The following is a 27,647-nucleotide window of genomic DNA, read 5'->3' on the forward strand; positions in this document are numbered from 1 at the left end:
TGAAGATCTATGGCAAAGCTCTCACAATTCCATCTCGAAAGTGGCTGACGTGCTGACAAACTGTGGCGGAGCGCTACTCCAGATTTGAATGTTATGAGACGGAGCGTTTCATGTGCAGACCAGCGAACTCTTCTGTTTTGCCATGAGTCGAAGGCGAGTTCACCGTTGGGTTCGCAGACGAGGACATGTCGCAATATTCTCCTGAAGTCGTTCGTCTCATGTTTCGTCTTCTTTCACGTGTCTGAATATACCCATCCAACGACATCACGCATTGAAAGATCCCAAGTCCGGGTCCAATAATAACTGGTGTTTGTTGACATCCGGGTCCAAGAGTCGTCAAACTCTCCACTCCCACGCACAGCCGGCCGTTGTGCTCTGACGCGTGCGCACATCTTTGTCTCGGCACAGCACCTTTCGCAGCAACAACCCCTCTCCCATTCTCTCTTTTGTCTTCACCGTCCTGGAATCATACGCACATCAGTGCCGACTGGAATGGCCGCACACACTCCGCTGTAGAGAGGCTGACCACGGCGCGAACGACCACCACGTGGAGGAGTGGACTCGGAAATCCTGCTACACGTTCCGCATTGCATGCATTCGCATTGCATGACATCGCAGCAAGCGCCTATCGTCTGCCGTCCGACCTCTCCTCTTCTCTTCTTTCTCCCGGATACTCGAGAGGCTCATTCGTTTTCCCAATTCCAGGAACGCGAGGGTCTATTGTTTCGAATTGTGAGACCTGCACACCTGGACCGAACCACAGAGCTGCGGACTCCCGAGACACCACCACTGCGTATAGTCGCCAGAGACAGGACCTTCTTTCGACAGATTTCATTCTTCTCCTAATCATACATCACAACCCTACCGCCACAAGATGGCGACAGCAGCAAATCCGCCGCCCGGAGCGGTGCCGACCAATGGCCAAGCAGATCCATTCACCAACTCGCCTTCCCTTTCACAACCTGGAGCAATGCGGTTTGCGCCATTTGATAATGAGCAGTTCTCGGTCTACTCCACAAGCTCGCCCGCGTCCGCCAAACAAGCGCTCGAAGCTCATCTCAAGGCGACCGACGCGCGTATTCAAGATGCATCAAGATTGGGTCAGACTTTGGTACAACAACGCAGAGATTTGGCGTCAAAGTTGAAGGAGGTGGAGCAGATACAACAGGATGATCAGGTACCGGAGGATCTGCGAGGCAAGCTGACCGAGCTGGAGCGCGAGTACAATGAAATTGGGCGCGAATCTGCGCGAGCATTTCTCCCCCGTTCGAGAATGGTCAGCGAGAACAATCCCGACACGAATCCAGGCGCATCGGTCATATCTGGTTCCGGCCGCGAGTCACCCACAAAGATGACTGCTCCATCCAGACGTCAGCGTAACCAGCCCAGCAATCGTGTACATGATATTGAATTTGCAACCGAGATTAGTACCTCCTTGCTCGCTCAAGTCAGACAGTTGCAGGCTGCGCTAGCAGAGAAGGACGAAACGCTCAGGGAGACAGTATCCGCCAGAGCACAACTGGAGTCGGAAGTCACTGGCCTGGTCCAGCGAATCAGACATATGGACGAGAGCGAGCAGAAGTACAAGGACGAAAATTGGAATCTGGAGACAAGGCTACAAGATACGGAGGGCACGCTGAAGGAGACCATGGACAAGGAGAACCGACTCGCACAAGCGATCAAGGCGATGCAGTCCGAGAAGGCGGCCACTGAGCGAGAATTGGATGACCTACGAGTGTCTCACGATAAGCTCAGCGAGGACCATGCAATGGCGAAAAAGGTGCAAGAATCTGATTTACACGGTCTGCGTCGAGATCTCAATTCGTTCGAGACCGACAAAGAGAGGATGCAACGAAAGATTGCAGAATTGACATCGCAGAATACCGAGCTCGCAAAGGCTGTATCGTATCGCATGGGTCCCGGCGTACAGCAATCCGACACGGACTTTGTCTCTGCGGAAGAGAACACAAGGTCTGACGAAGACGTCTACCCCAGCGAGCCCACTTCACCCATCAAGGGGACTCCAGCGCGTCATGGCATGCTCGAATCTGAGACACTGAAGTCCAGTCTCAATCACGCGCATCGCATGATCCAGAACTTGAAGAACAACATACACCGCGAGAAGACCGAGAAAATTGAGCTCAAGCGCATGCTGCAGGATGCTCGCGACGACTTGGAGAACAGGCGTGATTCCACAGGCGCTGCGAACATCGCAAAGAGGCGCAAGAACGAGGCTGAAGGTGTCAAATTGAAGAAGTCTGGCAACCTTGGCCGTCTTGGCGCTGCTCGATCAAGCACGACAGAGATCATGGGCGATGAGCCGGATTGGGACGATTACGAAGGGGAGAACACTCCAAGCAAAACCAGGTCTGGTGGGCTTCTGGCCGGCGGCGCGATGGCTGGTGCGACTGGTGCAGCTTTCTTGAGCCGGTCCGATGCCGACACATCGGATGCTTTCGAGACGGCGAACGAACGCGAGACGACGACCGAAAGCGAAGCCTTCGCGACCGGCAATGAAGATTTCGGTGACGATACAGAAGGCGAACTGACAGAAACCGAAGATGCATCTCGTGGGATGATGCGTCCCGTCGGCACGCTTTCATCCAAGCCAGGCGACAGAGCTTCCTACATGTCAACTGCTTCAGCTTCTGGTGACGACGATACCGAGATCATTCACACGCCCGTGCAAGCCCAGCATGCCAAGTACAAGATCCGAAACCTGCGAGGTGTCAGGAGATCCGGACGTGTCAGTGACATCGCCGTAGATTCGCCAGGTAACAACAGTCCCTCATCAACTTTCGATACTCCCCCGCCACAGGGCATGCAAAGTCTGGGCGACGAACTGGATGCTCTGGACGAGGACAGTCTCGAAGGTACTCCGGCGTCAATACGCTCGACCGATGACGACCTGGCTCAATCGACTCCTGGTACTTCGAGGCATTACAGCGTCGACCCAGATACCCCTTCAAGAGCAGCCGACGGACTTGATAACGAGCAGGTCGATCTGCCATCGCAACGTGAGCTCAATGTTGCCAGGCCTGCAATGGTCGACTCTGGCATGATGACCGATCCATGGGAGCCTGAGTCGAAGCCAGTTTTCGCAGCAGCAGCCGAAGTACAACCTGAGCCGCAGTCAGTCAGGGATCGTGCTGTCGACATGGTTGGTGGTGCACTGGCTGGCTTTGGCGTCAGTCGTGTCATTGGCAGTGGTAAGGAGAATCCAGAAGAGATTCACCCTGGCGCTGCCAGAGACGTCACCAGCGGAACGGGCGAACATAAGACGATCCGCCCAGCTCTGTCCATGTCAAGCATCGATTCGCAGGACTATGAGCCGGCGGTTGGTGAAGACACTCCTCGAGCCGGGAAGAACGCCCCTCGAGCCGACGTCTCCCATTCAGGCTTCCAGACGAGAGATTTCCCGTATGCTCAATCCGGGTTCCAGACCAGAGAGTTTCCATATGCCCAGTCCGGCTTCCAGACAAGAGATTTTCCATATGCCCAATCCGGCTTCCAGACCAGAGATTTCCCTTACGCCCACACTGGAACAGCAGCCGAAAGCATCGAAGCCGACGGGACCAAAGGCTTTTCACCCGGCGCCATCGGAACAGCGACTCAAGTTCACAGAGCCAGTGTATCTGACTCCAGTTTCCAAACCAGGGACTTCCCGTACGCTTCTATTGGTACAGTACCTAATGAAGCCAATGTCACTCATTTCGGCTCCCAAACTAAAGACTTTCCATACATTCATACTGGATCAGATGGGATCACGAATGCGAATGTCACTCATCTTGGCTCCCAAACTAAAGACTTCCCATACATTCATACTGGATCAGATGGGATCATGAATGCGAACGTCGTCCACTTCGGCTCCCAGACTAAAGACTTTCCCTACACTCATACTGGATCAGATGGCTTCGATCATGAGGAAGCTACGGGTGTCATCCCTGGGACCCAAGTTGCACCTCCTGGTGTCGGCTTCTTCGGCATGACTGGTCCAGCTCATGGTCTGAGATCTAGGCGGAGCTCAGAGGCCATGCCGGCATCCGAGCGCAACATGTCCATTGCGACACCTGAGCCTCCCATTCTATCTCGTGCTGCTGTGCTCGAACAGGGTTCTCAGACGAATGTGTCCGGCCAAGACATCGACAGCATGATTAAGAACAAGAAAGCTGTCGTGGTACGACCGTCTACAAGAGACTTTGGAGTCTCGCCACTGAGAGTTTGGAAAGCTCCGCCTACCGCAGTCGTTCCAACCATTCCAGAATCTCCCACCAAGACTCGCTTCAGCGAACACGGCCGGACCATGTATGAGGCTCCTACCCTTGCGACGCCCGCGCGTCCCACTAGTGCTGGCAGTACTCGTGAAAGAGTGCTGGTCGGAGCTCCTCCTCTTCCGCCAGACCACAACCAGAAGATCGCGGCAGCCTCTCAACAGGCTCCCGGCACGCCTGTTCCAGGTCCTTCATTCGGCGCTATGGGTCCCCCTACTATGCCTGCATCTGCGTTCAAGCGACCAAAGACGCCCGCATCTCGCGACGGTACAACACCACGACCTGCAGGTATGAAGTCGTTCAGGCCACCACAGTCGCCGTCAGGCACAAGCCGCATGTCGCGTAGGACATCTGTGTCATCGTTCGCCTCTGAGCTGGATGAACGCTTCAACATTACTCGCGGCCACATCTTGTACCCGAACGATGTCGAACCTTCCACCGACCCGAGAATGATTCAAGCCATCACGCAGACGATGATTGGAGAGTACCTCTGGAAGTACACCCGTAAAGCAGGCCGCAGCGAAGCATCTACAACACGCCACAGGAGATTCTTCTGGATTCACCCGTACACCAGGACCCTCTACTGGAGCGAACAAGACCCCAGCACAGCCGGTAAGAACATGCTCAAAGCCAAGAGCGTCGCCATCGACGCCGTTCGCGTGATCACAGACGACAACGCATATCCACCCGGCCTGCACCGCAAGACCATCGTGGTCATCACTCCTGGTCGTGAAATACTCTTCACAGCACCAACAGGTCAACGCCACGAGACGTGGTTCAACTCATTGTCTTACCTTCTCCTCCGCACAGAAGGCCAGCAAAACCAGAATGTCGACGGCATGACTCAAGATGACCTAGAGGAGTTCAACCCTCCCGCTGGCAGGTCGCTTCGACAAAGCATCTCTCGTGTCACGGGTCGTAGCCAGTCCCGTCAGTCTCGCACCAGTCTAAGCAGCTACAACAGCCGCACGACCCGCGGCGCCAGTCCCGTGAAACGCGGCGAGGTCGCCAACTCTCTCAATCAACGAGCAGGCGCGACGTCTCAGCAATCGTCCCGCCTCGGCGACACGATTCCTTCGCTGCACCCGACAAGCGCCGAACAGAGAGGTACGGTGCACGGCAGCTCAAGAGGTCGCTTCAGCTCCGTTGCGAGTCGATTCGGACGATCCTCGAGTCGCACGCCTGCGGATCCGGCGGCGATATATGATGCGAGTGTCGCTGCGGATAGTGCGGAGGATTTGAGGGCTGTGATTGAACGGCAGGAGAGGGAGGCGGATCGGTTGGAGAATGTGAGGGCTTGTTGTGATGGTAAGTCGACATGTGGATGGTTCTCACGCCGCGGATTTGCTAACGTTTTTTGAACAGGAAAACATGACGTCGGATCGTTGTCGAGGAGTGGAAAGCATGGGAGGCATTCGCATTCGCATAAGTAAGGTGTGTCGCTATCAGCGCGGATACTGGGTGGTTGTTTTTTTCCTATGTCGCTTTTTCTTACGGCCGTTGCGTGCGTTTCACGGCCGCTGACTCGTTGTGGAATCTCCGAATTCTTTGCGCGAGGAAGATCAATTGTTGTGGGCAGAAGGGAGCTGTGCCATCTTAATGGCTCTGGCGAGTTGCTGCAGAAGATGGATTGAAATATACCTGACTGTAATGTTTACACCAAGCTGCTGCCTCTCCTCCGCTGATTCCATTCCTTGCTCACAAGGTCGAAAGAATGATTGCCCCACATCGTTCACGCTGTTCTGTGTTCGTTCTCAAAATTCCCTTGCACGCTCGATCGCTTCCACATCAACCGCTCCTCTGTTACCACGCTTCCAGTCGAGTCATCTCGCAACCAAGTCCATCACTCTGCGACATCTTGAGGTCCCGATTCGCTTCTCGTTGCATCGGTCCGGGAGTTCTTGTCAACGTGTGGCATAGACAAAGGGCGGGTTCTTGTCCGACTTCGTGCACGGATGGGTGATTCGGCCAGGGGCATGTGCTCAGTCCCTGCAGCAGATGTTAGTCAAAAGCACGGCTCTTTGAACTCGACAATCTGCGAGACGTACACCCGTGCATCCGCCTGAATCTTGAGCCTGTAAAAGATGTTAGGACGCCGGCTCGCTAAGGACAGCATGAGGTGAACATACGGCGAAAATTGGCCCCGCCAGAGTCGCGACGAAGAGGATAGCGAATGTTGTCGAGAAGGTGAGGAAATTCATGTTTGCGAGGGACTCCCGGTGAGGAGGATGCGGTGTAGAGGTCTTGGATGTCTTCACTATGGTTTCCGTCCGGGAGAGGTGTGACTCGAGTCTGTCGTGTGCAACGCTGAACCTATTGCCTTGGTTCGTGGTAGACAGTAGCGGATCCGATCGATGGAGGTCTGATGCAGCGTTGGTAAAGGTCTCGAGTGTTGGAAGAACTCGATCAGGAAGGTGCCAACATGGCAGCTGTATTCCTTACAAGGATTAGATCTCCTGATCATCAGATATCTTGAGTCCAGACTCGGACTGTCGTTGTTGTCAGCAATTTTCTTCTCGCGTCAGATCACCTCTGCGCTCAATGTTCTGCAAAAAGCGGCAACATTAATCTCAATGCAGATGGCATTGTGAATCGCACATGGCGACAGTCATCCACTGACATTCACCCACACACCCGAGCTAATCCCTGCACCCCGCACGTCTCTCAAAGTCAAACCCGCCAGGGACGAAGCTACTGCAGGTATAGAACCTGTGAGCTGCGTGACCCCACCTCTTGTCCGCGAAAGTACTGTGCTGCTCGGGGAGAGGGTGCTCAGCTGAGATGCGGTAGTGGCTGCGAAGGAGAGAGGAATATTCGGGTGAGGGGAAGGAAGGAAGAGGTATATGTACTTTGACCTGGAAGGTAACACAGTCGAATCCCATTCTCTGCAGTGCCACCTTGCGGACTCGCGTTCCTCCCCTCTGTTTCCCGTATTCGCCGACGCCGAAGGAGATAATGGCTCTCACGCTTCAGGACAGAGCTGCTCTCGTGACTGGCGGTGGTTCGGGAATCTGCCTCGAGCTCACCCGCAAGCTCCTGAAAGCAGGCTGCAACGTGACCATCGCCGACCTTGCTCTTCGTCCGGAAGCGAAAGATGTGGTCGCGGAGTGGAAAGAAGGACGAGTCATCTTTGTCGAGACGGATGTCGGCGAGTGGAAGCAGTTGCAAGCCGCTTTTAATAAGACGATGGAGGTGTTCGGCCGCTTGGATATCGTTGTGCCTGGAGCTGGCTTGTTCGAGCCTGTACGTCTTGGTGATGTGGCCCTGATGGACATGTTTGCTGATCCTATCCTCAGAAATGGTCCAGCTTCTGGGAGTTCAATACTGGCAAGGATACGATCGATTCATCGTCATTCAAGGTTTTTGACATAAACATCAACCACCCAATCCGAGCCACGCAACTGGCAATCGACTATTTCATGCGTCAAGGACTCGGGTCCGGATCCGTGTGCTTGATCTCATCAATTGCGGCGCAGATGACTCTGTTGCCGGTGCCATTGTACAAACGCATCTCATCGCTGCCAGTAAGCTCGTCTATTGATATGCGTGCAACACAGATACTGCGCTTCGAAGCACGCCATCTCTGCCTTCACTCGCTCCATGGCGCTGCTCGAACCCGCAAAGAACATTCGCATCACAGCTGTGGCTCCAGGAATCGTCAAGACTCCTCTTTGGCCCTCGAAAAGACTGGACTGGGTGGATGACAGTCAAGACGCCTGGGTCACCACGAGCCAGGTAGCGGATGTGATGATCGATCTCATCACCAAGCCTGAATATGTGGGTGGCACAGTGCTGGAAGTGGGCGCGTATGCCGTGAGGTCGGTCGAAGCGTTGAACGATGCCGGCCCGCAGGGAGTGGGATTCACGATTGCTAAAATTGCGGACGGGTTTAACGATGTATTTCCGATGTTGGAGAAGAACTTCGGGAAGTAATTCGTGACTAGGCTGTCAGATATGTTAGCATTTAGTCTCGCAAGGAATGGTTCATGCACCGATGCATGTGTGGAGCTGTGTGTCAAAATGTTTTGGTTCACATGACCGCGTATAATTTCTCTGCTACTCTCGTGATACTTCCAGGAGTCTTGCTAGGTAGAGCTACAATCCCATTAGATGTGGTACGAGGTGAAGTGCATCGCGTATCGGCCGTACGGCCACGTGGAGTGCTATGCAGGGATGAGATCTTGGAGCGTCATGATCCACCGTACCTGAGCTAGCGATCATAGGAGCTCTTAGATGGAGAGCTAGCAGTATGTCCTGAGTCTTCTGATTCGAGTAATGCTCACGTCTGTTCGACATGACTGCTCGTTTCTGAGCACTGTTGTTGTATCCATTCGTCCACGGGTCATATGGCTATCGAGGGCGGTATCTCGAATGCGTTTTGAGTAAAACTTGCTGATGGTCGATTGGCATTCCTGCTGAGATGGTGTTCAATCAGCTCAGCTCGTTCACCGGCCTGAGAGACGGGTAGCGGACGCATCGGTCACAAAGGACCTTCAAGCGATGGTCAACGGGTCGTCGCTTCGGAGCTGGTCAAGGAACCACATCGTCATGCCCAACTTGCTAGACAGCGCTCCGGTTCAATGTCGGTAATGGCAGGGGTACTCCGGCATGAGATCATCCAGACGCGAGTCTCTGGAGTCATCCTCGACCTTTGACAGTCCATGGAGCAAACGAGAATCGCAGGTGATCCGAGCTACTTTCCCTCATAAATCGACATGGCCTCAACGGACGCACTGCATATCGAGCGCACGGCCGATCACAACCATGATCATGCGATGGCTTATCGGGAAGGGGTCAACCTTGAATCTGCGACGTGTCGACCACGAATTTCTCGGACTGGAAGCGCTGGCAAAGCTCTGACCGACGCTGGAGAGGACGTTCAGAAAGATCTTACACTAAGCCGCAAGGATTCCAAAGGCTCGCCGTCCATGCAGGTTACCGTTGAAGAGTGCGAGACGGATCATTCTAAATCCGAAGAAGCCGGAGATGCAGAACGAGCCCACGAGAGCGACGAATCGAACGCAAGGACTTGCAGCGGGAGCATTCATTCCAACGGACTCCAAGTCATTCCTGATGGCAAAGCTAGAGTGCGGGCGTACTCTTCCTCCATGGCGAGATTGGCAGAGGATTCCCTGAAGGGCTTGAACATCGCAAAGGAGTCGTCAGATGCCCGATCTGCGCTGGCACTGCGGAATGGTCTGGCAGACCCAATGTTGCCTGTCAAGAGCGTCTGGAGTCCAGAGAGCGAGCCAGATAGCTATGGATTCGAGATGCAGGCCAAATATTATGCGGACGAGCTCTGAATGGAGGGACTCGTGTGCAGTCGGATTGTCCGACCCATGTCACCCTCAAAACGACCTCATCCGTGCGATGGTGCGTCACATGGCAGGAATAGACTCACGAGATGGAATTTGGGATGGATTGCGACAATGTTGATGACACGGGCGTGTTGACGTTGGACTGGAGCTACACCACGAACGAAGCGCAAAAGATTGAAGATTTCAGGTCTTGGCGGCTATGGTTGACATCACTTTACGAGACGCCTTTCATCACCTGAAACCCGACCGCGAAGACTGGTCATGAAATTTCATTGATACTTTGCTACAAATATATGTACTTAGAAGCTGTTCTGCAGAGTGGTCGAATGCCGCCTCGGTCTTCCATGTGCCATGTTTCTCCCTAATTCCTGAACAACGCCTCCGTCTGGATGAATCCATTCTGATTATCCGACCACCTGATCTGATTGACACCATTCAACGACAACGGGAATCGAGTGCCTACAGTATTGTGATTGTAGATATTGACCTTCGAGTTCTCGATCGAAGTAATCCGAGACTGGCAGACCGCTCCACTGCCCTGGTCCGAGCACGAAGTGCTATAGTTATTGAAGAAGGAGTACTCTCCCGCGCCATAGATGAAGATGTTGCCGGAGTTGGCGACTCGCAGACCCCAGCCATTTGCAGCGGGAATGTTCGACTTGTCTCCGTCCGTAATGAAGTCGTTTGATGGGTACTGCGGGTCGTTAAGGACGGTGACGACTGGGAATGGGAGTCTGGCGTTAGGGTTTGCTTGATAGTAGGCCGTCTCAGTCTGTATCTGTCCGGCGTAGACGTTGTTCGCGCCGCCGAACTGGTATTGGTAGCGTTGGTTGTGCTCTACACCTGTGCCCACCATCCACACCGGGCCGTTGGTGCTCTGGTCGAGAAGGCCTCGCCCGGTGTAGATGGTGATCTGTCGTAAAGCATTGTCCTCAACATCATGATCGGCGGTCCAGAGCCAGACGTTCTCAAGGTAGAGCCCCGTTGAATTGCGATTGATGTGAAGCTGCAAATAGCCTGAGATGCAGTTTGCGTTTATGGCTGAGACCGATGCTGTGGTACCCGGCGTCTTCGGGCAGTTTGCGAGGGAGAGGTTGCTACCGGCAAAGCCTCCTATCCGAGTGTGAACATCCCACAGACCGCTTGGAGTACCTGCAGGAGCGACCAGGTTGTATTGGATCAAGATGGCGCCAACCTGTTTGCCTTGCGTGCTGACAATTGCGTCCGACCATTCGATGCTTCCGCTTTCGCCCGTGTTACCGATTTTCACCACAGGCTGCGGGTTGGAAACGTTGTTGAAGAAGCTTCCCGTGGACAGGATGACTGGAAAGACTTCGCCCACGATCTTGGATCCTGCCGGGATGTAGATGGTCTTGGACACAAGGTAATCGCCGTGGTCGAGGTACAAGACTTTGCCCTGTGACTTGGCACTGTTGATTGCGTTCTGAAGAGCTGTGGTGTCATCTGTGCGTCCATTGCCTGTGGCTCCCACGGAGCGAGCACTGAGGAACGAGGATGTTGAAAGGCGCTCGTACTGCGGCTTGCTTCTCTGGTAGTATCTTTTTGATTGTAAGGGTAAGTTTCGACCAATGATCTGCAGACAAATTTGAACTCACTTTCCGTCCGATTGTAAGAGACTAGAAGGTCTGCTGTTGGGCGTGAAAGATCCTTGAGCTTTGTTTGGTCCAGTTGGGGTGTAAGAGTTTCCTTGCAAGAAACCAGCAATGCTCGAAACCGCACCCACCAACGCTCCACCTGGGCCTTGTATAGCGGTGCGGACATTGCTCAGCCTTACGTTCTCCACAACAAGGCTACCACCTGCATTGGGCTGCGAGCTCGAGCTGCGCGCAGTCTTGATGCCGATAGCAGTATTGGTGATAGTCGAGTCGATGAATGTTACGGAGCCGACAGTCTGAGCCCCATTCGTGTCCAACCCGGACATGTCAAGACCAATCGAGCAGTTGTTGATGTTGATGTTCTGGTAGGTCCAACCCCAATCCCAGATCTGGTTAATGGCTGTCTGGGCGTTGTAGAAGGTGAGATTTCTTGTGGTGAATCTGAAGACAAAGGCATAGATATTAGCACCTTCCCTGGCAGCTTCGAGCTGAGAACTAAAAAGCCAGCCAATCACTTGATGCGATGTCGGCATACTTCAGACTTACTGTTGGTTGCCCCAGTTCGCGCCGTAGCGTCCGCCGTAAAAGATCAGATCGTTCATGAAGCCTCCGCTGCCCGACTCGCAGAATATCCCCTGGTGCTGAGTACCGGATGCACTGCTCATCTTGAAGACGAGGTTCTGAAGGGATGTGGCTTGCGAGCTTGGCCAGTGAAGACCAGTGATCGCGCTCGATGCAGGCACGGCTGTCATATCGATGACGAGATTGCGGATCTGTCTCCAGAAGACGTTGGTGGCGCTGAGGAGAATGTCAGTAAAGGAGAAGTGGCTCAGAACATTGGGCACGATCTTACCCATAGCCTAAAGCGCCGCCAGCTTGGTATCTAAGTAAAGGGCACAAAGGTTAGCAAGCGCTCATGAACGCTCCTTTGAGCGGCAAGTCAGCGTAGGGTATAAAACGCACGGGTTGCTGTCGATGACTCCCAATCCTCCGGAAAACCGTGGACTGGCCTTGATGACTGGCATGCAACCGGGCAGCGGGTTTCCAATCAGATTCGTATAGTAGTACTGAATAATCGATGCCGAGACTACGTATGTGCCGGCCGGAAAGTACACGACAGCTGGAGTCGTGGTTGTCGAGCCGCAGGAGCCCGGCGCGCAACGACTGCCACTAATGATCGCAGCATTGATAGCAGCAGTGTCATCAGTGACTCCATCTCCCTTTGCACCTATCCCATCAGGTCAGCATGCTGTAGAGTAGATAAATCCAGCAATGAACGGACCGAAGGTCTTGACGTTTCGAAACACCTGATATCCAGATGGATTCGAATTGAAAGCAGCGACTCCTCTATGACCAATGCTCTCCATCCAGAAGTCGCAGGAGGCGGCCGCAGCTGAGATCGATTGGGACTGAACCTGCATCTGAGACTGCGTGTTGGGTCGCAGAGCATTCAAGGCTGAAGTGCTAGGTCCATTGTAATTGGTGTAGCTGTCTGATGTCAGTTAATCATTCAACATCTCAAGAGAGGCCCTCGCTCACTTTGAGAACGTGCTCAAGGCTTGTTGTTGCAGCTGCTGAACAGCCTGAGGGACGAAAATCTGGGCATTGGTGCTGCTTGCAGCGAGAAGAGGCAGAAGCCATTGACTGAAATGCATCTCGAACGTACAGGAGGATTCCACCTACGATAGTAGTGAGGATAGCGAGGATCGAGAGCAAGGCCTCTCGGAGAATAGGCACGGCACGCATCTCTATATAGAAGTGCTTCGCGCACCACACACGTTCTGCTCGCGTGAGGGTACTTCGGTACACGACTCCATAGGGCACCCAACGTGCAGATCCACCGCGTGGAAGGGTGTGAATTGTCTCGCGTGGGGCACTTCTAGACTCAAGTCGCAATAGAATGGAAGATGCCTATAGGTACGGTAGGCAGATGAAATCGCCCAGGCCGACCGGAGATTGCTTCCGCTTTGTCAAGTCGACGCCACCAGAGCATGGAAGGGTTTTCGCCGCCGTTGAATACTTCAGGGGGCGGGGAAACCCCAAACTAGCCGAAAGCAGACGCTGCAATAAATGGCGTCGACCAGTTAAAAAGCGATGATGGTTTACTCCTTCTCGAGATATTGGTGGTCTTGTGGATAATTGAACGGCACATGCATGCCTTCAGCTTCTCCCATATAGTGTGGCGGAGCATCGCATGACACTTCTCGTTGGAATTGGTTGCAAGACTTGATCACGTCAGAGCTTTCCGCGAGGCTTTCATAAAGAGGCTTGCATTACACTTGTAGCCGAGGTCGCTTGAGTGATCAGATGAGATACTGTCTGAGTGGTCTGTTGACTTGAAAGTTGCGTCCTCCGACGAACCGAGCTCTTGCAGGCTGATTTTGGGCTTCTGCATTTCGCGCACGGCAGTCGCGACTGTGCTGGCTTGCCGTCTCGTCGCTTAAGCTCTCCAAGCCTTCTCGTCATCCCAGCGAGGGAGTACGAAGGGGAGCTTGTCCGGCATTTCTTCAGGATATTCCTGGCCTATCAGACTCATGAGCTCATCGAACAGCACCCTGTATCCAGCCGGGCTCAAATGCAAGCCGTCGCGAAGAAAGGCTTGCAGTTTCACGTTGCGAGGCAGCTCCATGGATCCAGTAGGTACGGCGTCTTCCACCGAGCCACCGGAGTGAAGAATCAGCGCGCTCCAGAAGTCGATGACTTTGATGCCTTCTTCTCGACCGATGTCTCTGACAGCTGCGGCGTACTTCGCTGTGATGTCTGCCTTCCGTTTGATGACATCCGGATAGCTCGGATCGTTTGCTTTATCGTTCGCGAGACACATCCTTTCGTCGACTGGCGGTGGAGTGATGAGGATGAGTTTGACTCCTTCGTGAGCGAGGACCACCGGATGATTCACGATGGACTTCAAGTTGGCTGTGTATTCGTCCAGAGGAACATGTTGCTGTGGGCCTCCCGGTGTGTCTGGCAGTCGGGCGTCGTTGGCTCCAAAGAAGATGGCGAGAAAGCGTACTCGAGCTTGCGACGGACTCGGAAGGGCTCGAGGAACAATCTGTAGTGCTTGTCGCGAGTTGTACCCCGAGAGGCCACGATTGACAACGTCCAAGGTTCGAATGTAGGTGTCTGCTAAAGCAGCTGCGAACGCGAAGCCCAGGTCTTGACAACAGGCCTGTTGTGTGATACTACGGGAAGTGTCATTCATGGGCCGATCATGGCTTGGTCTGGCACTTCTCACCTGTCTCCAAAAAGAACAAACTGGTCCATCTTTGATCGCGACTGCATTCAGCCGGATTGAAGCTGATGTTGTCTTGCGTGGTGATGGTAAGGTGTCGTTTTGCATCCCGGTCGGCCAGGTCTTGCCCGACGTTCTGCCGCGTTGAAGCTAAAATCGCGACTTCTTCCCACAACACAATAATTTTGTCCTTCGTCCTAGTTGCTCTCAATCGTCCTTCTCCTTCTCGTCATCGCCGCTTCCTAATGCACTCGGCCCAGGTCGACCTCATGTGCTCTTCTAGAGTGTCAGCCGCCCGGCACGCCGAGAACTTGACCCGCTATCAAGGCCTTTTGGACGAGCGGACACGAAGTCGTGGATTACGCGCACGAGAATTCGAGACCTACAATGCGGGACCTGGACCGGCCGGCCGTCCCTTCGACTCCATACTTGCAGCGCGACAGAATCGGCGCACTAAAAGCAGTCTTTGACCTTGCCGACAGTTGACACCGCAATCGCGTCGCCAGGCCATCAATGGCTCAAAGCTGTCGACATCGACATCTGTGGAGTCGGTTCCGTCCGGAATTGTGCATTGAAATCCATGGCTCGAAAAGAGATGCATCATTGTCTCCCGCACAATGACATGCGACCGTGCTAGATCCCACCGGCTCGACTGTCGATCAGCGTGCGGAGGACCTGTCCCAAGTCAACCCGCAAAGTCCAAGTACAACGACGTCTCGTGTAGCACGTACGTGCAGTTGCGTTATAATCATTTCCAATCAAGACTTGCGGTCCGCCCTTTTCATTCATGCAGCATGATGAAATTCCGTCCGGAATGCATGGTCACACGATCCCTGTAGTGGATGAAACACGAAAATAGTTGGCAGGCAGCTTCCTGAATGTGGAGGAGACAGTCGGAACCCGGGTTTGAGGTGTCGACCACAGTGAGTCCATGCTGTCACAGTTCCAAGCTTGCTCGTACATTGCACATCACATTTCCTTTCTCGAAGATCACTGAGCATCTCAACTTGTTGCGCGACCGAAGCCAAAGACGCCGTTCAGATTCGCCAGCTGACAGTCATGGAGCTCCAAGTCATTCCAGCTCGCAATGGTACCGCAACATTCGTACCTGCGGGCAAGACTATCAAGATCATCAATTCCGCGGGAACTCAAGTCGTAGACCTGTGGGCCTTTGCACTACCTAAACCCGAAACGAAGGATTCGGCGACGACCTCAGGAGGGAACGGCGACAAAGAAGCAAAGCCTCAGAAAGTAGAAGCACAGCCGACCGCACCGCCGCAAAAGACTCCTGCACCTGGATCAAAGAAGAAGAAGGGCAACAATGATCTTCCCAGTCAAGAAGAGGCCGAGCAGGCTACACGAGAGGGCCTGGCTCAAGCCGGCGAAGCTGAGGCCACTGCAGAGCAGAAAAGGTCTGGATGGAGCTCTTATGTTCCTACAAGCTATGTCCCGAGCGTGCCCTCTCTTGGGTTCGGACAAAAGAAGGGCGGAGAAGCCAAAGCCAACCAGGCCGAGACGGAGAAGAATTCAAATACGTGGGGCTCATATTTCACGGCTGGCAAAGGCTTCTCATCCTATATTCCAAAGCAGGCAACAGACACAGTGACACAGTTTGCAGGATTTGTGAGTTTTGGTCGCCTTCGCAGAGGAATTCAAGGCGCGAGGTGCTGGTGCTAACAAGATCGCAGCACGAGAGAGACAAGTCCAAGTCTTATCTGCAACAACTTCAAGACTTCTCGAAAACGCCTGTCGGTGCCGTCGGAATGGCCGCGGCGACGGGCTCTGGCTACACATCTTCCCTCTACGCTGGCTACTCCGCCTGGAATGCTGCAAACGCCGCTCACGCTCCTGCGATGGAATTTCTCTCCCTCACGCACACTCGCTCCAGCACGTCCCACCTTCTACCTCAAGTCAACGATATGTTTTTGACGAACCTCCGAGATCCCGTTCTGACGTTGATTGAGGACACGACTACGGCGAAGAGACACGATACCCTCATACCAGCCTGTGATCCAATGAGATATCGAGACCTTGGAGTTGAGAATTGGGAAAGTCACGGATCTTGCGCTGAGAACTTAGTGCTGGCGCTCAAGGAGTTGAACGAACGTGCTGGACTGAAAGGCGCGAAGGCGATCGGAGCAGAGGTCACCGTCAACTCCGTCCCCGCTCCGCTCAATTTGTTCATGGATGTAAGGTGGGACAACGATGGCACGATGAGGCTGGAGAGGGCCGATGGAAAGCCCGGTGAGTTCGTACGTTTGAAGGCCGAAAGAGACGTTGTGGTAGTGATGAGCTCCTGTCCGCAGGATGTCGAAGGCGCGAATGTCAATGGAGCGGAGCCGGCGGACGCAAAGTTTGTGGTCGAAGAAGAAGAGTCTTCGGCGGCCGCAATTAGGAGGACGCAGCCGAAGAAGAAGCCTGCGCCAGTCGCGAGGAAGGCGTCGAGTGCTGCGACGTCGGGCGGAGCGCTGGCGCCTGTCAAGAAGAAGCCGACGCCGATGCCTGCAAGTCAGCCATCCGAGCAAGCTGCTGCTCCTGCAAAGAAGACGTCGCAGCCCGTCGCGAAGAAGCCAGTGCGAAAGCCAGCTCAATCGACTGCCACGCCAGCACCTGCTCCCAGGAAGAAGCCGATTCCGCCTTCGAGGAGGGTTTCTGCGCAGGCGAACAGTGATGCTACCGCGACTCCGCCAGTCGAGAGGAAGAAGCCGAGAAAGCTAGTTCGACAGACCAATGCGGCGGATGGTTGACTTTTATGTTCCACGAGCATTTGTGGAGAATTAGATGCCGAGAGTCGGAGGCATTGCAATCAATTGACCACTTGTTACGATGTTGTTGCCAATGACATACGTAGCCAAGTTCGATGGTCATCCCACGCATTCACTTCGAAGACAATAACGATAGCCTCAAAGTCTATTTTCGTCTTCGCTTACCACGAGCAGGGATGATTGGCGCTTAATCGGGTGGAAGCGGTGGGTGGCGCTATGCACGCACTTCTGCATCTCACAAACCCTTTTCAGCCGTACGAGGTACTGGAAGGGTCGCTTTCGCCCGGTGGGATTTTTGGATCTGCACAATTCTCTGGAAACTTGGGACAGCATCAAGCATGCCAACTACTGCCCGATGGTCGATGCTTTCCAGAATTAGCCAGACTCCAGCAGATCATGTCGGCCTTCTGCGAGGATGAGAGCCGATGGGATGCCTACTTTGAGCCTTTGGTCCATCCGGTCACCACGGACGCACTTCCGCTGCGCGTGTTCGAATGGTACAACGACGCAAATGTGCACCCGAGCGAAGTCTCAATCAGCACACAAGGCGCCGTCAACACACTTATCAACCGAGACCAGACGTTCAACTCCACAGCTCTGCGTGTTGTCGCAGCTCCCATGGACGCCACAAGTATAGCCGAGCTGCAAGCACTCAAGTCGCTCTTCCTCCACTATTCAATACCCAGCGCTGCCCTTGCGGAACGCATACAATCCGTAGCACATTCTTTCGGCGCTCAGGAAAGCGTCACCGATCCCGAGGTGCATGTCGCTTGGTCGCATTCTCTCTACAAGGATTTGAACATCATCCAAGCACACCCGGAGACAGGGGAGCCGACTATCGTCGACATGAGGAAGGATCCTTACTTTGTTCAAACCTCCTCAGACAACGGACCGGAGGATATTAGCCAGGCGGACTCCAGCTGGCGCATCTCCTCGACTCATCTGCATGTTCGGACTCGCTCCGACGGCTCGAAGTGCGTCACACTTCTTCTCTTCGGCGCAATCAGAAGTCTCATCGAGCGCTTTCAGCGCCTCCTCGCCAATCCAGCATGGAGAGATGTGATTAATGAGCCATTCTTACTCTTCATCATCGTCGAAGAGGACCTCTACAACCACATCGATGACCTTGCCTGGGGACTAGCTGACGTCTTTCGCGGCAAAGAACAGTGGACACTTCGACGAGCTGGTCGTCGAACGAAGGACAACAAGAAAGTACCAAATGGTAGACATGAAACTGAAGCTGTCGACTTCACCGGTTTACACAATATCTCCAAGCATTGCACGTATCTGAACGAAGCCGTGGAAGCGTCTCTTTGTACACTTGAGACAATGCTGGTCCACATCTCGCAAGTCCAACGACATGCACTATCTCCACCTACAAGACTGCAGACCGCGGTGCTATCCTCTCTGATGTACAGACAGAATGCTTTTCGCTCCACGCAACTACGACTGCGAAGTTTGGAAAAGCGAATGGCCAACGTTATCAGTCTTTCGTTCAATCTCGTGACGCAACAAGACAGCCGCATTATGCAAGACGACTCGAATGCGATGAAAGCCATCGCTGTCCTGACCCTGATCTTTCTCCCGGCCACGGGAATCAGCTCCATCTTCAGTATGCCATTTTTCGAGCTCGAGGGAGGCAAAGCCGGGAGAAAAGTGCTGAGAGTGGCCCAGAGGTGAAGCCTTGCCGACGTCTTCCAGTCCATTTCCAATGCTGACGGCACGAACAGTTTCTGGATCTTCTGCGTTATTGCTGTGCCGATGACTGGTATTCTGTTCGGGGCGTGGTTCATGTGGTACAGAGCTGCGAGGCGGAAGCGTTTGGGCCAGAAAAGGGACAGGCAGTGGAAGAAAACGGGAAAGTCTCCTGTTGAAATCGAGCTGGCAAGCTGGTTTCGGCGATAAAAGCTGGAGTTTGTGCGCAAGACATGTGCCCAGCTCGCAAGCATGGGAACAAGACCGAGGACATCAATGTGCTACCCTGTCGGTCCGTTAGACCTGCGTCGGTAGCAGCAGTCATAGTATCTGCTTGCAATAAATGCCAGCGGCCAACGCACTCCCTGTTCCACGCACTCTCAGACAGATCCAGCCATTTCTCTCGGCTACTTTTGTCCTGCCCACGGCCATGTACGACCTTTGTACCAATCAGCTCAACTGGCTTAATGGAATCGCCCCCGAATGTGGCGTGGAAGCTGGTTCCACCGTCCTTGAAGACAATGCCGTACACAGTCTCATCTGAGTTCACGTGTATCTGTGACTCTCCGGTCTCCCGACCTCTCCAGATGTACTTGAATGATGGCTGACGCTTGACCTCGAAGGCGGATGGTGACCTCCTAGCTTCTACTGAAGGGTAGATCCGCATGACACCTTCTACGATGTCGAAGTTGAACTCAGCGCAGTATCTTGGCATCTGAGGCTCGTCCATGGTCTTCTCTTCATCGTCAGAACTTCCATCGGCATTCTCGTTCTCGGCCTCGTCCTCGTCTTCGAAATCGTATCGGTGCTCGTACTCATCGTCTGCGTTCCTGCCATTCAGATCCCGCGGATCCCTCAAGCGGAAGTCATCCCGAAAAATGTTCATTGTAAGCTCGGCAGGTACTTCGCTCATGTGCGTCGCCAAGACATCGCACTCGACGGTCCACGACCCTGTGATGTCCCAATCAGCGAGTTCCGCCGCTTCTCGTAGCAGCACAGCTCGTCTTGCGCGCAGCTGCTGTCGCTTCTGTTCTTCAGCTTGAGCAGCTCTGATCCTTTCTTGTTTATCGGCTCGATCGAACCTGGCTTTGGCCTCCTTCTTCTCGGCGTTGCATTGCTGCGACAGCTTCTCCACCTGCTGCTGTACGAGGTCCGGCCTACCAATGACAGTCCAATGACCCCAGAAGCCGTACGAGCTTTGCAGCATACTCTCAGGAGGCTCTACAATCTGACAAGCAAGCTTGTATTGCTCGGCCCAATACTTGAGAGCGTTTGATCTTGTCTGGATGACCAAGCATGAGCTTCGCACTGCAGGCTCCTTTTCAAGCAGCTCTGTTAGCGCGCGCTCCGCGTCGGAATCAATTTTCAGCTCGAGTCTGACGGATGGGTCTTTCCACCACCGCTCGAAATCTTCCTTCTCCTTCTGCTTACGGTAGGCGTCCAGAGTCTGCTGGATGTTGTCGATTTCCTGCTTGATCGTGACGTCTTTGCTTCGATCACGACCGCGGATCAGATCCTTGAGGTCTTCGATCTTCCCTGTGGTTCGGAGACCGCGAGATGAGCATTGTCCTTTCCAGTAGTCTGTTCCCATATTTCGCACTTGCGGCTGGCGCTTCGCCACTGTACCCTTCTTGGTGCGTACGAGAGCCGGACAGTATTGGTCTACATTGTCATCGAACGCAGTGTTGTAGCGCCGAAGCTGCTTCTCCAGCCTTCCCGCTTCTTCTGGAGTCATGTTGCTTCTGCGTAGTACGAAAGCGTACCTTGTCGCCCAGCCCGGTTCAAGCGCATCAAATAGAAGGGGCTGATCGTGCAGATACAAGCTTATCAACAGAGCTGAGATGTCGGCAATGAAGAAAAGGGGTGGTTGATGCTCGTCAAAGGACCGAACTCAATGGCTGGGCTACCTTACCTGGCAGCCTGGCAACCTGGCTGGCTGCCAGATAGACGTTCTCAGTATTAGTCCTACCCGTAGTACACGTTCATAACATACCAATCCCAGAAACAATGCTGCGATTTTGACAAACACCAAGGGATGTCGGAACAGAGGCTCTAACATTTCGACAGACGACATCACAGTAGCGGAAGAGCGTGTGGATATAACGCCGTGAACGTGAATGGAGCTAAGGTTGTCTGAACAGTTCGTCATGCTGCCATTATTCTATTTATTCTAATATCGTTCAAGTCATGATCCGATTCAAATGCGCTTCCTTTAGAGAACTCCGTAACTCCGAACCCAGTGATCTGCTCACGCAATTCCAGAATGACGCCGCCTCATCCGCGGATTCGATGTCGTGGCGGACTGGTACGTGACCTCCAGTCGTACAGCGGTGTTAGAACCGCTAGTCCTCGAATACAGATAGCCCTGGCCATCCGCGGCAAAGCTCCTTGCCGCATCAGCACCGAATGTGCACTGCAGCTCCTGGAAACTCCTTCCATTCTGAGTCGCACGCACGATATTGCACACGGCTCGTTGGGAGGCTTGGCTCGATCCCGTGAAGGAGATCTGGTAGGGAGATGAAGTGGAAGCGATCATGCTCGTTCCGCTTGCGGTGGCAATGACATTGCAGGAGCTGTCCAGACGAAGGGGCAGCGTCACGTTGGACCTGGCAAGTTGGAACACATTGAGCGAGTTCGAAGATGCATTGACGAGAGCTCCGGCAACACCGTTGGCCGATATGGTGAATGGTACGTTAGATGGGCATGACAGAGTAGTGGTAGACGCTCGGGTTGTCGACGACGTGGTGGCGCGAGTCGTAGTCGTGATAGTACGAGCGGTCGTGGTCGCCGCTTTCGTTGTAGTCGCAGCCTTTGATGTGGTAGCGGCCTGCAAGTCCGCAAAAGCATCGGCTGCGACTACTGGCTCTACAGAGCTGGAAGAAGAGGTGCTCTTGCTGGACGTTGAGGAAGCTCGAGTCGTTGTCGTGGTTGCAGTCTTTGAGGATGTTGTCGCAGTCTCTGAGGATGTTGTCGCAACTTTGGAAGTTGTAGCAGCCTTGACATCAAGAGCTGAAGCGACGGCGCCGGTGGCTTCGAACACGTTGAGTTGGCTCGATCCGCCACAAAGAGTCATGTTGTCGCCGGCGCAAACCATCGAGCAGCCGGTAGAAGTGGGCGCCGCGCCGCTGGCAAAAGTGTCGCCGCAGTAGCATTCCTGGCCGTACTCAACTCCGCCATATTTCCAGCCGCGCGCTCCGCATGCCGCGAGACACTTTGGAACAGTCATGTCTGATCCAGAGAACGAGTAGCGGGTAAGGGCTCGGCCGGAAGTGGCCTCGGAGTAGCAGCCGCGATCAGTCCAGCCAGCGACCTTGATGTTGGTGTTGTTGGGAGAAGGAGGTGCGACCAGCGCACCTGTGTACTTGAAAGTGGTCATGCGTGAGCCAGCACCACAGACCTGGAACGGCGAGCCAGCGCAGGCAAAATTGCAGTCTGTAGCGGCGGCCTGAACGGATCCTGGAGCAAAAGCCTGGGCGCATCGGCATTCTCTTCCGTATTCGATGCCAGCAAGCGCGTAGCCTCTGCTCTGGCACTCAAGCATACACACGTCGTTCGTCATTGTGTCGTTGGCGATCAGTGGACCGGAGAATGCCTTTCCGCTTGAAGCTCCGCTGTTCCAGCAGCCTGTGGCGGTCCACTTCTGCGGCAGGTTGGACACCCCTGTCACGGCTGTCGCGTTGAAGTAGTAGAGGTTCATCCGAGCAGAGCCTCCGCAGGATTCGGACGACTGGCCCGTACAGGGCAAATTGCTGGTTGACATTCAGTAAGGAACCGAATTGAACGACGCAAATGACTTACCAATCGGTAGCGTTCGCATCACTGGACGAAGGGTCGACAGATGAGCCACAGTAGCACTCCCTGAGATAACATTAGCGGTGGTCGACCATCGAAGTGGTGCAGCAATCTCACCTTGACCACTCGGTACCAGCAAAGGTGTAACCTCGAGCACCGCACGCCGACATGCACGCAGCAGGAGTCATTTGACTGTTCGAAATGTAGAAGCCTGTCAACGCCCTCTTGCCAGCAGAGTCTGTCACGCAGTTCTGCGTCTTCTTGTACCAGCCGTCCACACCGGCAAACACGGCTGGGTTCGAAGAGGTCGAAGGAGTCGAAGAGGTTGCAGTGGCCACAGTGGTCGTGGACACCGAAGAGGTTGAGGTTGAAGCAACAGAAGTCGCCGAAGTCGTCGAAGTCGTTGAGTTGTCGGCTGGGTCGGGGAAAACAAGGTTGTTCACAGATAGACTCAGCGTTCGCGAGCCGCCGCAATTCTCGAACGAGTTACCGGAACACTGCATGCCACACTTGTCGCCCGTGAGCAGCGTCGTGTTGGATGCGCCATTCTGCATCTTGTAGTCGCAGTAGCACTCGGAACCGTACTCAGCTCCGGCGAGGGGATAGCCCCGTGCAGCGCAAGCAGTCGCGCAGTTGGCAAGAGTCATGTTGGGCGAGGTGAAAGAATAGTCGGAGAGAGCACGTCCGGACGTCGACTCGGCAATGCAGCCCACAGCCTTCCACCCAGCGGGCATGATGGACTTGAAGTCGGTGTAAGTGGTGTTGCCTTCGGTGTAGTTGGCTCTCGATGGCTTTGTGCCGTTGCCGATCCAGATGGGGTTGTTTCCGGGTAGCAAGGGGATCTCATGTCCCCAGCCGACGTCCTCGGATACAAGGAGGTTCTGGGGGTGGCAGCTTGCTGCCTGAGCACTGTTGATCAGACCAGCGAAAGGCGGGCAGTCTTGGAGATTGCCTCCGACGCCATTGTCCTGGTTGCATTCGTCGATCGCCCGCTGGAGCACGTTGGACCCATTGACCAATGTCGGCCAGCCGTTCAGGAAATCTGCATGAAGACCGTAGCCCGTCGTATCACCATTGGCGAAGACCCAGGTGGGAGTGCCAGGGGCGTTGAAGGGGAAGTTCTGGACGTCGAAAATGAACTCGTAGAAGAGCTCCACGACCTTGACAGGGTGGCTGGCCGGGCAATCACCGTTACCATTACTGTCACCATTGGCCGGCCATGCCATGTGCGATTTGTGGTCGGGCGAGTCAAGGTTTACTCCATCCCAGCAGTTAGGGAAGTTGATCTGAGCGCGCATACCATTTGGGCAGTTGTGGTTGAAGAAAGAATTCCTTTGAGCCCACTCCGGGTCGCCTTGGTGTCCACCGGCATAGTCGAGGCAGACAAAGCTGATGGCATTGTCTTCGATGTTGTTACCATTGAAGCCGCGGCGGGATGGATTGCCCGATATCATGCGCAGACCATCGGGGAAAGCGCGAACAACATCGTTCTTGCCATGACGAGGTAGGTAGTACTGCACATCTGTTAGATTTGCCCATTCGCGCGAGCAAGCTTGACGTACTGTATTCACAACAGACACTGGGATGGCCTGGAAACCTGTGGTGTTTGGGTTGTAGTAGTAAAGCTGAGGGATCCAGTAATTAGACTTGTCGGCGGTGATGGATGCTGTGGTACACGTCGACGCATGAGATGTGGCATTGGTCATGGACTTGTCGAAGTTGGAGCCGCCCGCGATAGAGTGGACATGGCCGGAGATCCCCCCAGGGTTGACGATTCTAAACGGCAAGAGATCAGCGTATGTCTAACACGGAACCAGGAGAAGGAGACTCACGGGTCCAGTCGAGTTGTGAGCAAGACGGGCTGGGTGAGGATGAAGAATGCCTGCGCCGAAGCGGCGAGAAGAGGAACGAGGGCGAGCATCTGAGCCACGTGCTTGTCGCGTTCGAAGAAAGATGGAAGATTGAACGGGGATGAACGGTGTCAACGGTGGCATTCGAGGCGTCCATATACAACCCAGTCCAATATATTTCACTCGCGCCGTCTCGCCAGGACTTGATGCTCTAGCAACTCTAGCCATGGTAGTACAGCTTTGTGTTCTGAGACAAAGAGAGACATAATATTGAAAGGAGCTTGCCGCACGTGTGAGGTTGGATTGCTGGCGCTGGTTGGTTATTAGCGCCACGGCGGCGTGGTTGACATTTCCGTACCTGCGTGTCCACGTTTGCGTGTCTGCCAAACGGCGAAATCTCACGCGGATGGGGATCGGAGTCCCATTCCGTGCTTCGCGGTGCATGGCTTTCACGCCCTTGTCCACTGAGCAACACGTCGTGCTCCAAGCATCGCCATGGCCATCGTCCACATGAACAAAGGATTGCTGCTTTGGCAATGCTGGCGCTCCTCAGACACTCACAGGCTAGGCGCTTGGTTATCGGAGGGGCACACTGAGACAGCGTGCGGAAGTGGTGAAATCGCCGACGGCATCATCGGCACCGAATGCCATATTACCTTGTTGATGCACTGCTCATCAGTGACAGCCATGTTGGAAGTAAGCGCAGACTGCGCGAGGGGATTCAGATGGGCAGAGACATGGCGGGAAGGTTTATCGATTCGGGCCTTGGGAATAAGACGGCGGCACGTGGAATGCGTAGGTGGAAGTGTTTTTGGCGGAATTGCCGGAAGCTTTTGGACCGGAAGACAGGATAGGACGAATCCGAGTCCCGGATCGCCTCAATGCAAGTTCTCAGAGAGGAAGGATGGGCGTGGAAGGCGCTGCCGTTTCCCCGCCAGTCAAAGAAATGGTGCGTTTGGGGCGCTTCTGTTGATGTTGACGTCGTCGACGACCTAGGGCTCGGCCGCGGAATCAACTTGCGGCTCTTTTCTCCGTGAGGTTTGTTGGCGGCACATCGCAGGCGCTACACCTGATAAGGAGCATGATGGCCGGCGATTTGAGTGCTGCGGTGATCTTCGAAGTCGGAGGTTGGAAGACGGAACCTGACCTAGGAAAACAGTCCGATTTGACACTAGAGGAAATGACTCAGCAGTGATGCCTCAGGCAAGCACAAAAGCACAATCGCTCCCGTCCGGACTCATCCTGCCCAGTTCAGCAAAACAAGGCTAAAGGATCACCACGGCAAGACTTCCGCTGCCAGTATGTTATCACAAGGTCCTCCAGCCTGATCGTCCGTAGCACAAGCTGGGTCGCTCTCGACCGGAAGATCATGTCTCGCGCCTTGATGGAGTCGCGCTGCGGGTTGATACAACGGTACCAGCCATATCGCTCGTAAGCGACCTCCATTCCCAGACTGCTTTTGCGGTGGCGCGACGTATCGACAAGGATCCTGGAGCTGCAGTCACGGCGTCTATACCGCCAATAACATAGCTATGGCTGTCGTAAGCGCACTCTTGGGCCCTTCAGAGTGCAAAAGGCTGGGTTCAGGACGGGTCGAGAAGAGAGGCCACAGCGATTGATGAGCATTCGCCGGCCTTGTCGTGCTTTTCGTGTAGGCCGCCCGTCCCACTCTGAAGTATTTTCTTCTATTTCGTGTTCCATGGTTAGTCTTACTCGTTGTATACGTAGAACGACTTCGCCGTTCGCATAGCTTTTTTCTTTACATCTACGGCGTCTTCCAGCCAAGTTTGCAGCGCCGAACTGAACGATGCGTTACTCTGAGCTCGAGGTCGCTCGGAGCCATGCAATCGATCCAGAGGTCGTTCGACACGATGCCCCTGAAGTCGTCCACAAAGCGGAGGAAAAGATCTTGGCCCACGATAGCCACCACCATTGGAGCCCAGACAAGGAATGGGCGACAGGAATCGGAAAGGGCCCGCACGAAAGAAGGGGACCAGGTGATTTTTGGTGGAGCCAAGACGTCGACGAATCGGCGAGAAGAACTGAGGGGAGCACACGGTCAAGAGCAGAACGACGAAGAGAGCGGCGATATTGCGGCTGCAGCTTCAGCCGCCGCCTCATGTACAGTCTGATCGCAGTTGTGCTGCTTGTAATCGTGGCCGGAGCTGTTGGTGGTGGTGTAGGAGGTGCTCTCGGATCGCGCAACAGCACTGCCAGCTCGACGTCAACAACACCGATCAGCTCAACGACCAGCACCACGAGCGGTAGAACGGACTCCGCGCCTTCGGCTACCCTTCAGTCCGTGAACATTTCGACTTCGACCATCGTTGCCGGCCCGTCTCAAACAGTCTATCGCGACTGCCCCTCTTCGAACGACACCATCTACGCTGTCCAAGGAAGTGGAGGTGCAGCGCCTCTACTTTTCCACAAGGCTTGTGGGTACTCGTTCAAAGGTCGAATCGCCGAAACACGATCTTTCGTACAGATCAACCAGCAAGCGAAGAGCCTCGACGAGTGCATCGGCCTGGCCGTTGCACAGAACACTCTCAACGCAACATCCATCGCTCGAGGAGATATCGCGCCGTGCAACACAGTTTGCTGGCGCAATGGTTCGCCGGGAGACGATTTCCCGTTTCAATGTTTCGGAGAACACATCACGAACTCTACCGACGGGTTCAAGCAAGGCGTGGAAGCGATCTGCGACTCTGCGGTGTGGATCAACGAGTAGCATGGCATTTTGAGGCGGCCGATGTTCTAAGTCCTTAGGTGTCAAGGAAGCGGTAAGATGATGTAGAGGCCAGTAGTGGTCACGAGGAGTCAGAATCTTCATAGGATGCAAGAAAGTCATTGTCGTCCCGACGTCCATCGTCCAACATGACGTCCTCTAATGTTTCTTTGCAGCTGCGGGCAAATAATCACATCCCGTCAGTCGAATTTCTGTCTTGCACAGTCAGCAGATTAGCCAATACCTCAGAAAGGTATCGAAGTCCGGCGCCTTCGCCTGACACCGTCAACATCGCCTCAACACCATCAAGTTGCCAGTTCTACTTCACGATCAAGCTGACCAGATGCTGCCGTAGCATCCGACAAGAGTCGCCTCTCGATTAG

At 54.3% G+C, this 27,647-nt stretch overlaps 9 protein-coding genes across 9 annotated transcripts; 5 read left to right on the forward strand and 4 right to left on the reverse strand.

The window, feature by feature from the left end:
- Positions 1-874: 874 nt before the first annotated feature.
- Positions 875-5,704, forward strand: MYCGRDRAFT_108599 (uncharacterized protein; the record flags this gene model as incomplete). Its single annotated transcript, XM_003853773.1, has 2 exons — positions 875-5,579; positions 5,637-5,704. The coding sequence occupies 2 exons, from the start codon at positions 875-877 to the stop codon at positions 5,702-5,704; spliced, it is 4,773 nt and encodes a 1,590-aa protein (XP_003853821.1).
- Positions 5,705-7,226: 1,522 nt separating this feature from the next.
- MYCGRDRAFT_38394 (uncharacterized protein) lies at positions 7,227-8,204 on the forward strand (the record flags this gene model as incomplete). The annotated part of the gene is made up of 3 exons (XM_003853774.1): positions 7,227-7,514; positions 7,568-7,770; positions 7,829-8,204. The coding sequence occupies 3 exons, from the start codon at positions 7,227-7,229 to the stop codon at positions 8,202-8,204; spliced, it is 867 nt and encodes a 288-aa protein (XP_003853822.1).
- Positions 8,205-8,986: 782 nt separating this feature from the next.
- On the forward strand, positions 8,987-9,574 carry MYCGRDRAFT_91684 (uncharacterized protein; the record flags this gene model as incomplete). Its single annotated transcript, XM_003853775.1, has 1 exon — positions 8,987-9,574. One exon carries the CDS (start codon positions 8,987-8,989, stop codon positions 9,572-9,574), a length of 588 nt encoding a protein of 195 aa, XP_003853823.1.
- Positions 9,575-9,950: 376 nt separating this feature from the next.
- Positions 9,951-12,626, reverse strand: MgEXG3 (putative Exo-beta-1,3-glucanae; the record flags this gene model as incomplete). Its single annotated transcript, XM_003854393.1, has 6 exons — positions 9,951-11,148; positions 11,206-11,646; positions 11,752-12,003; positions 12,059-12,088; positions 12,169-12,433; positions 12,488-12,626. The coding sequence occupies 6 exons, from the start codon at positions 12,624-12,626 to the stop codon at positions 9,951-9,953; spliced, it is 2,325 nt and encodes a 774-aa protein (XP_003854441.1).
- A 1,019-nt stretch (positions 12,627-13,645) lies between these two features.
- MgLEN4 (lipolytic enzyme) lies at positions 13,646-14,469 on the reverse strand (the record flags this gene model as incomplete). Its single annotated transcript, XM_003854392.1, has 2 exons — positions 13,646-14,387; positions 14,441-14,469. 2 exons carry the CDS (start codon positions 14,467-14,469, stop codon positions 13,646-13,648), a joined length of 771 nt encoding a protein of 256 aa, XP_003854440.1.
- Positions 14,470-14,655: 186 nt separating this feature from the next.
- MYCGRDRAFT_103703 (uncharacterized protein) lies at positions 14,656-15,299 on the forward strand (the record flags this gene model as incomplete). The annotated part of the gene is given in 2 exon segments (XM_003853776.1): positions 14,656-15,143; positions 15,162-15,299. 1 exon segment carries the CDS (start codon positions 14,683-14,685, stop codon positions 14,905-14,907), a length of 225 nt encoding a protein of 74 aa, XP_003853824.1.
- Positions 15,300-19,433: 4,134 nt separating this feature from the next.
- MYCGRDRAFT_91688 (uncharacterized protein) lies at positions 19,434-20,632 on the reverse strand (the record flags this gene model as incomplete). The annotated part of the gene is made up of 2 exons (XM_003854391.1): positions 19,434-19,437; positions 19,491-20,632. The coding sequence occupies 2 exons, from the start codon at positions 20,630-20,632 to the stop codon at positions 19,434-19,436; spliced, it is 1,146 nt and encodes a 381-aa protein (XP_003854439.1).
- A 393-nt stretch (positions 20,633-21,025) lies between these two features.
- MYCGRDRAFT_108602 (uncharacterized protein) lies at positions 21,026-24,649 on the reverse strand (the record flags this gene model as incomplete). The annotated part of the gene is made up of 5 exons (XM_003854390.1): positions 21,026-22,646; positions 22,696-22,755; positions 22,807-24,179; positions 24,252-24,465; positions 24,522-24,649. 5 exons carry the CDS (start codon positions 24,608-24,610, stop codon positions 21,146-21,148), a joined length of 3,237 nt encoding a protein of 1,078 aa, XP_003854438.1.
- Positions 24,650-26,658: 2,009 nt separating this feature from the next.
- MYCGRDRAFT_91690 (uncharacterized protein) lies at positions 26,659-27,267 on the forward strand (the record flags this gene model as incomplete). Its single annotated transcript, XM_003853777.1, has 1 exon — positions 26,659-27,267. One exon carries the CDS (start codon positions 26,659-26,661, stop codon positions 27,265-27,267), a length of 609 nt encoding a protein of 202 aa, XP_003853825.1.
- Positions 27,268-27,647: the final 380 nt, after the last annotated feature.

This window comes from Zymoseptoria tritici, chromosome 3, assembly GCF_000219625.1.
Source record: "Zymoseptoria tritici IPO323 chromosome 3, whole genome shotgun sequence".
NCBI lineage: Eukaryota > Fungi > Ascomycota > Dothideomycetes > Mycosphaerellales > Mycosphaerellaceae > Zymoseptoria > Zymoseptoria tritici.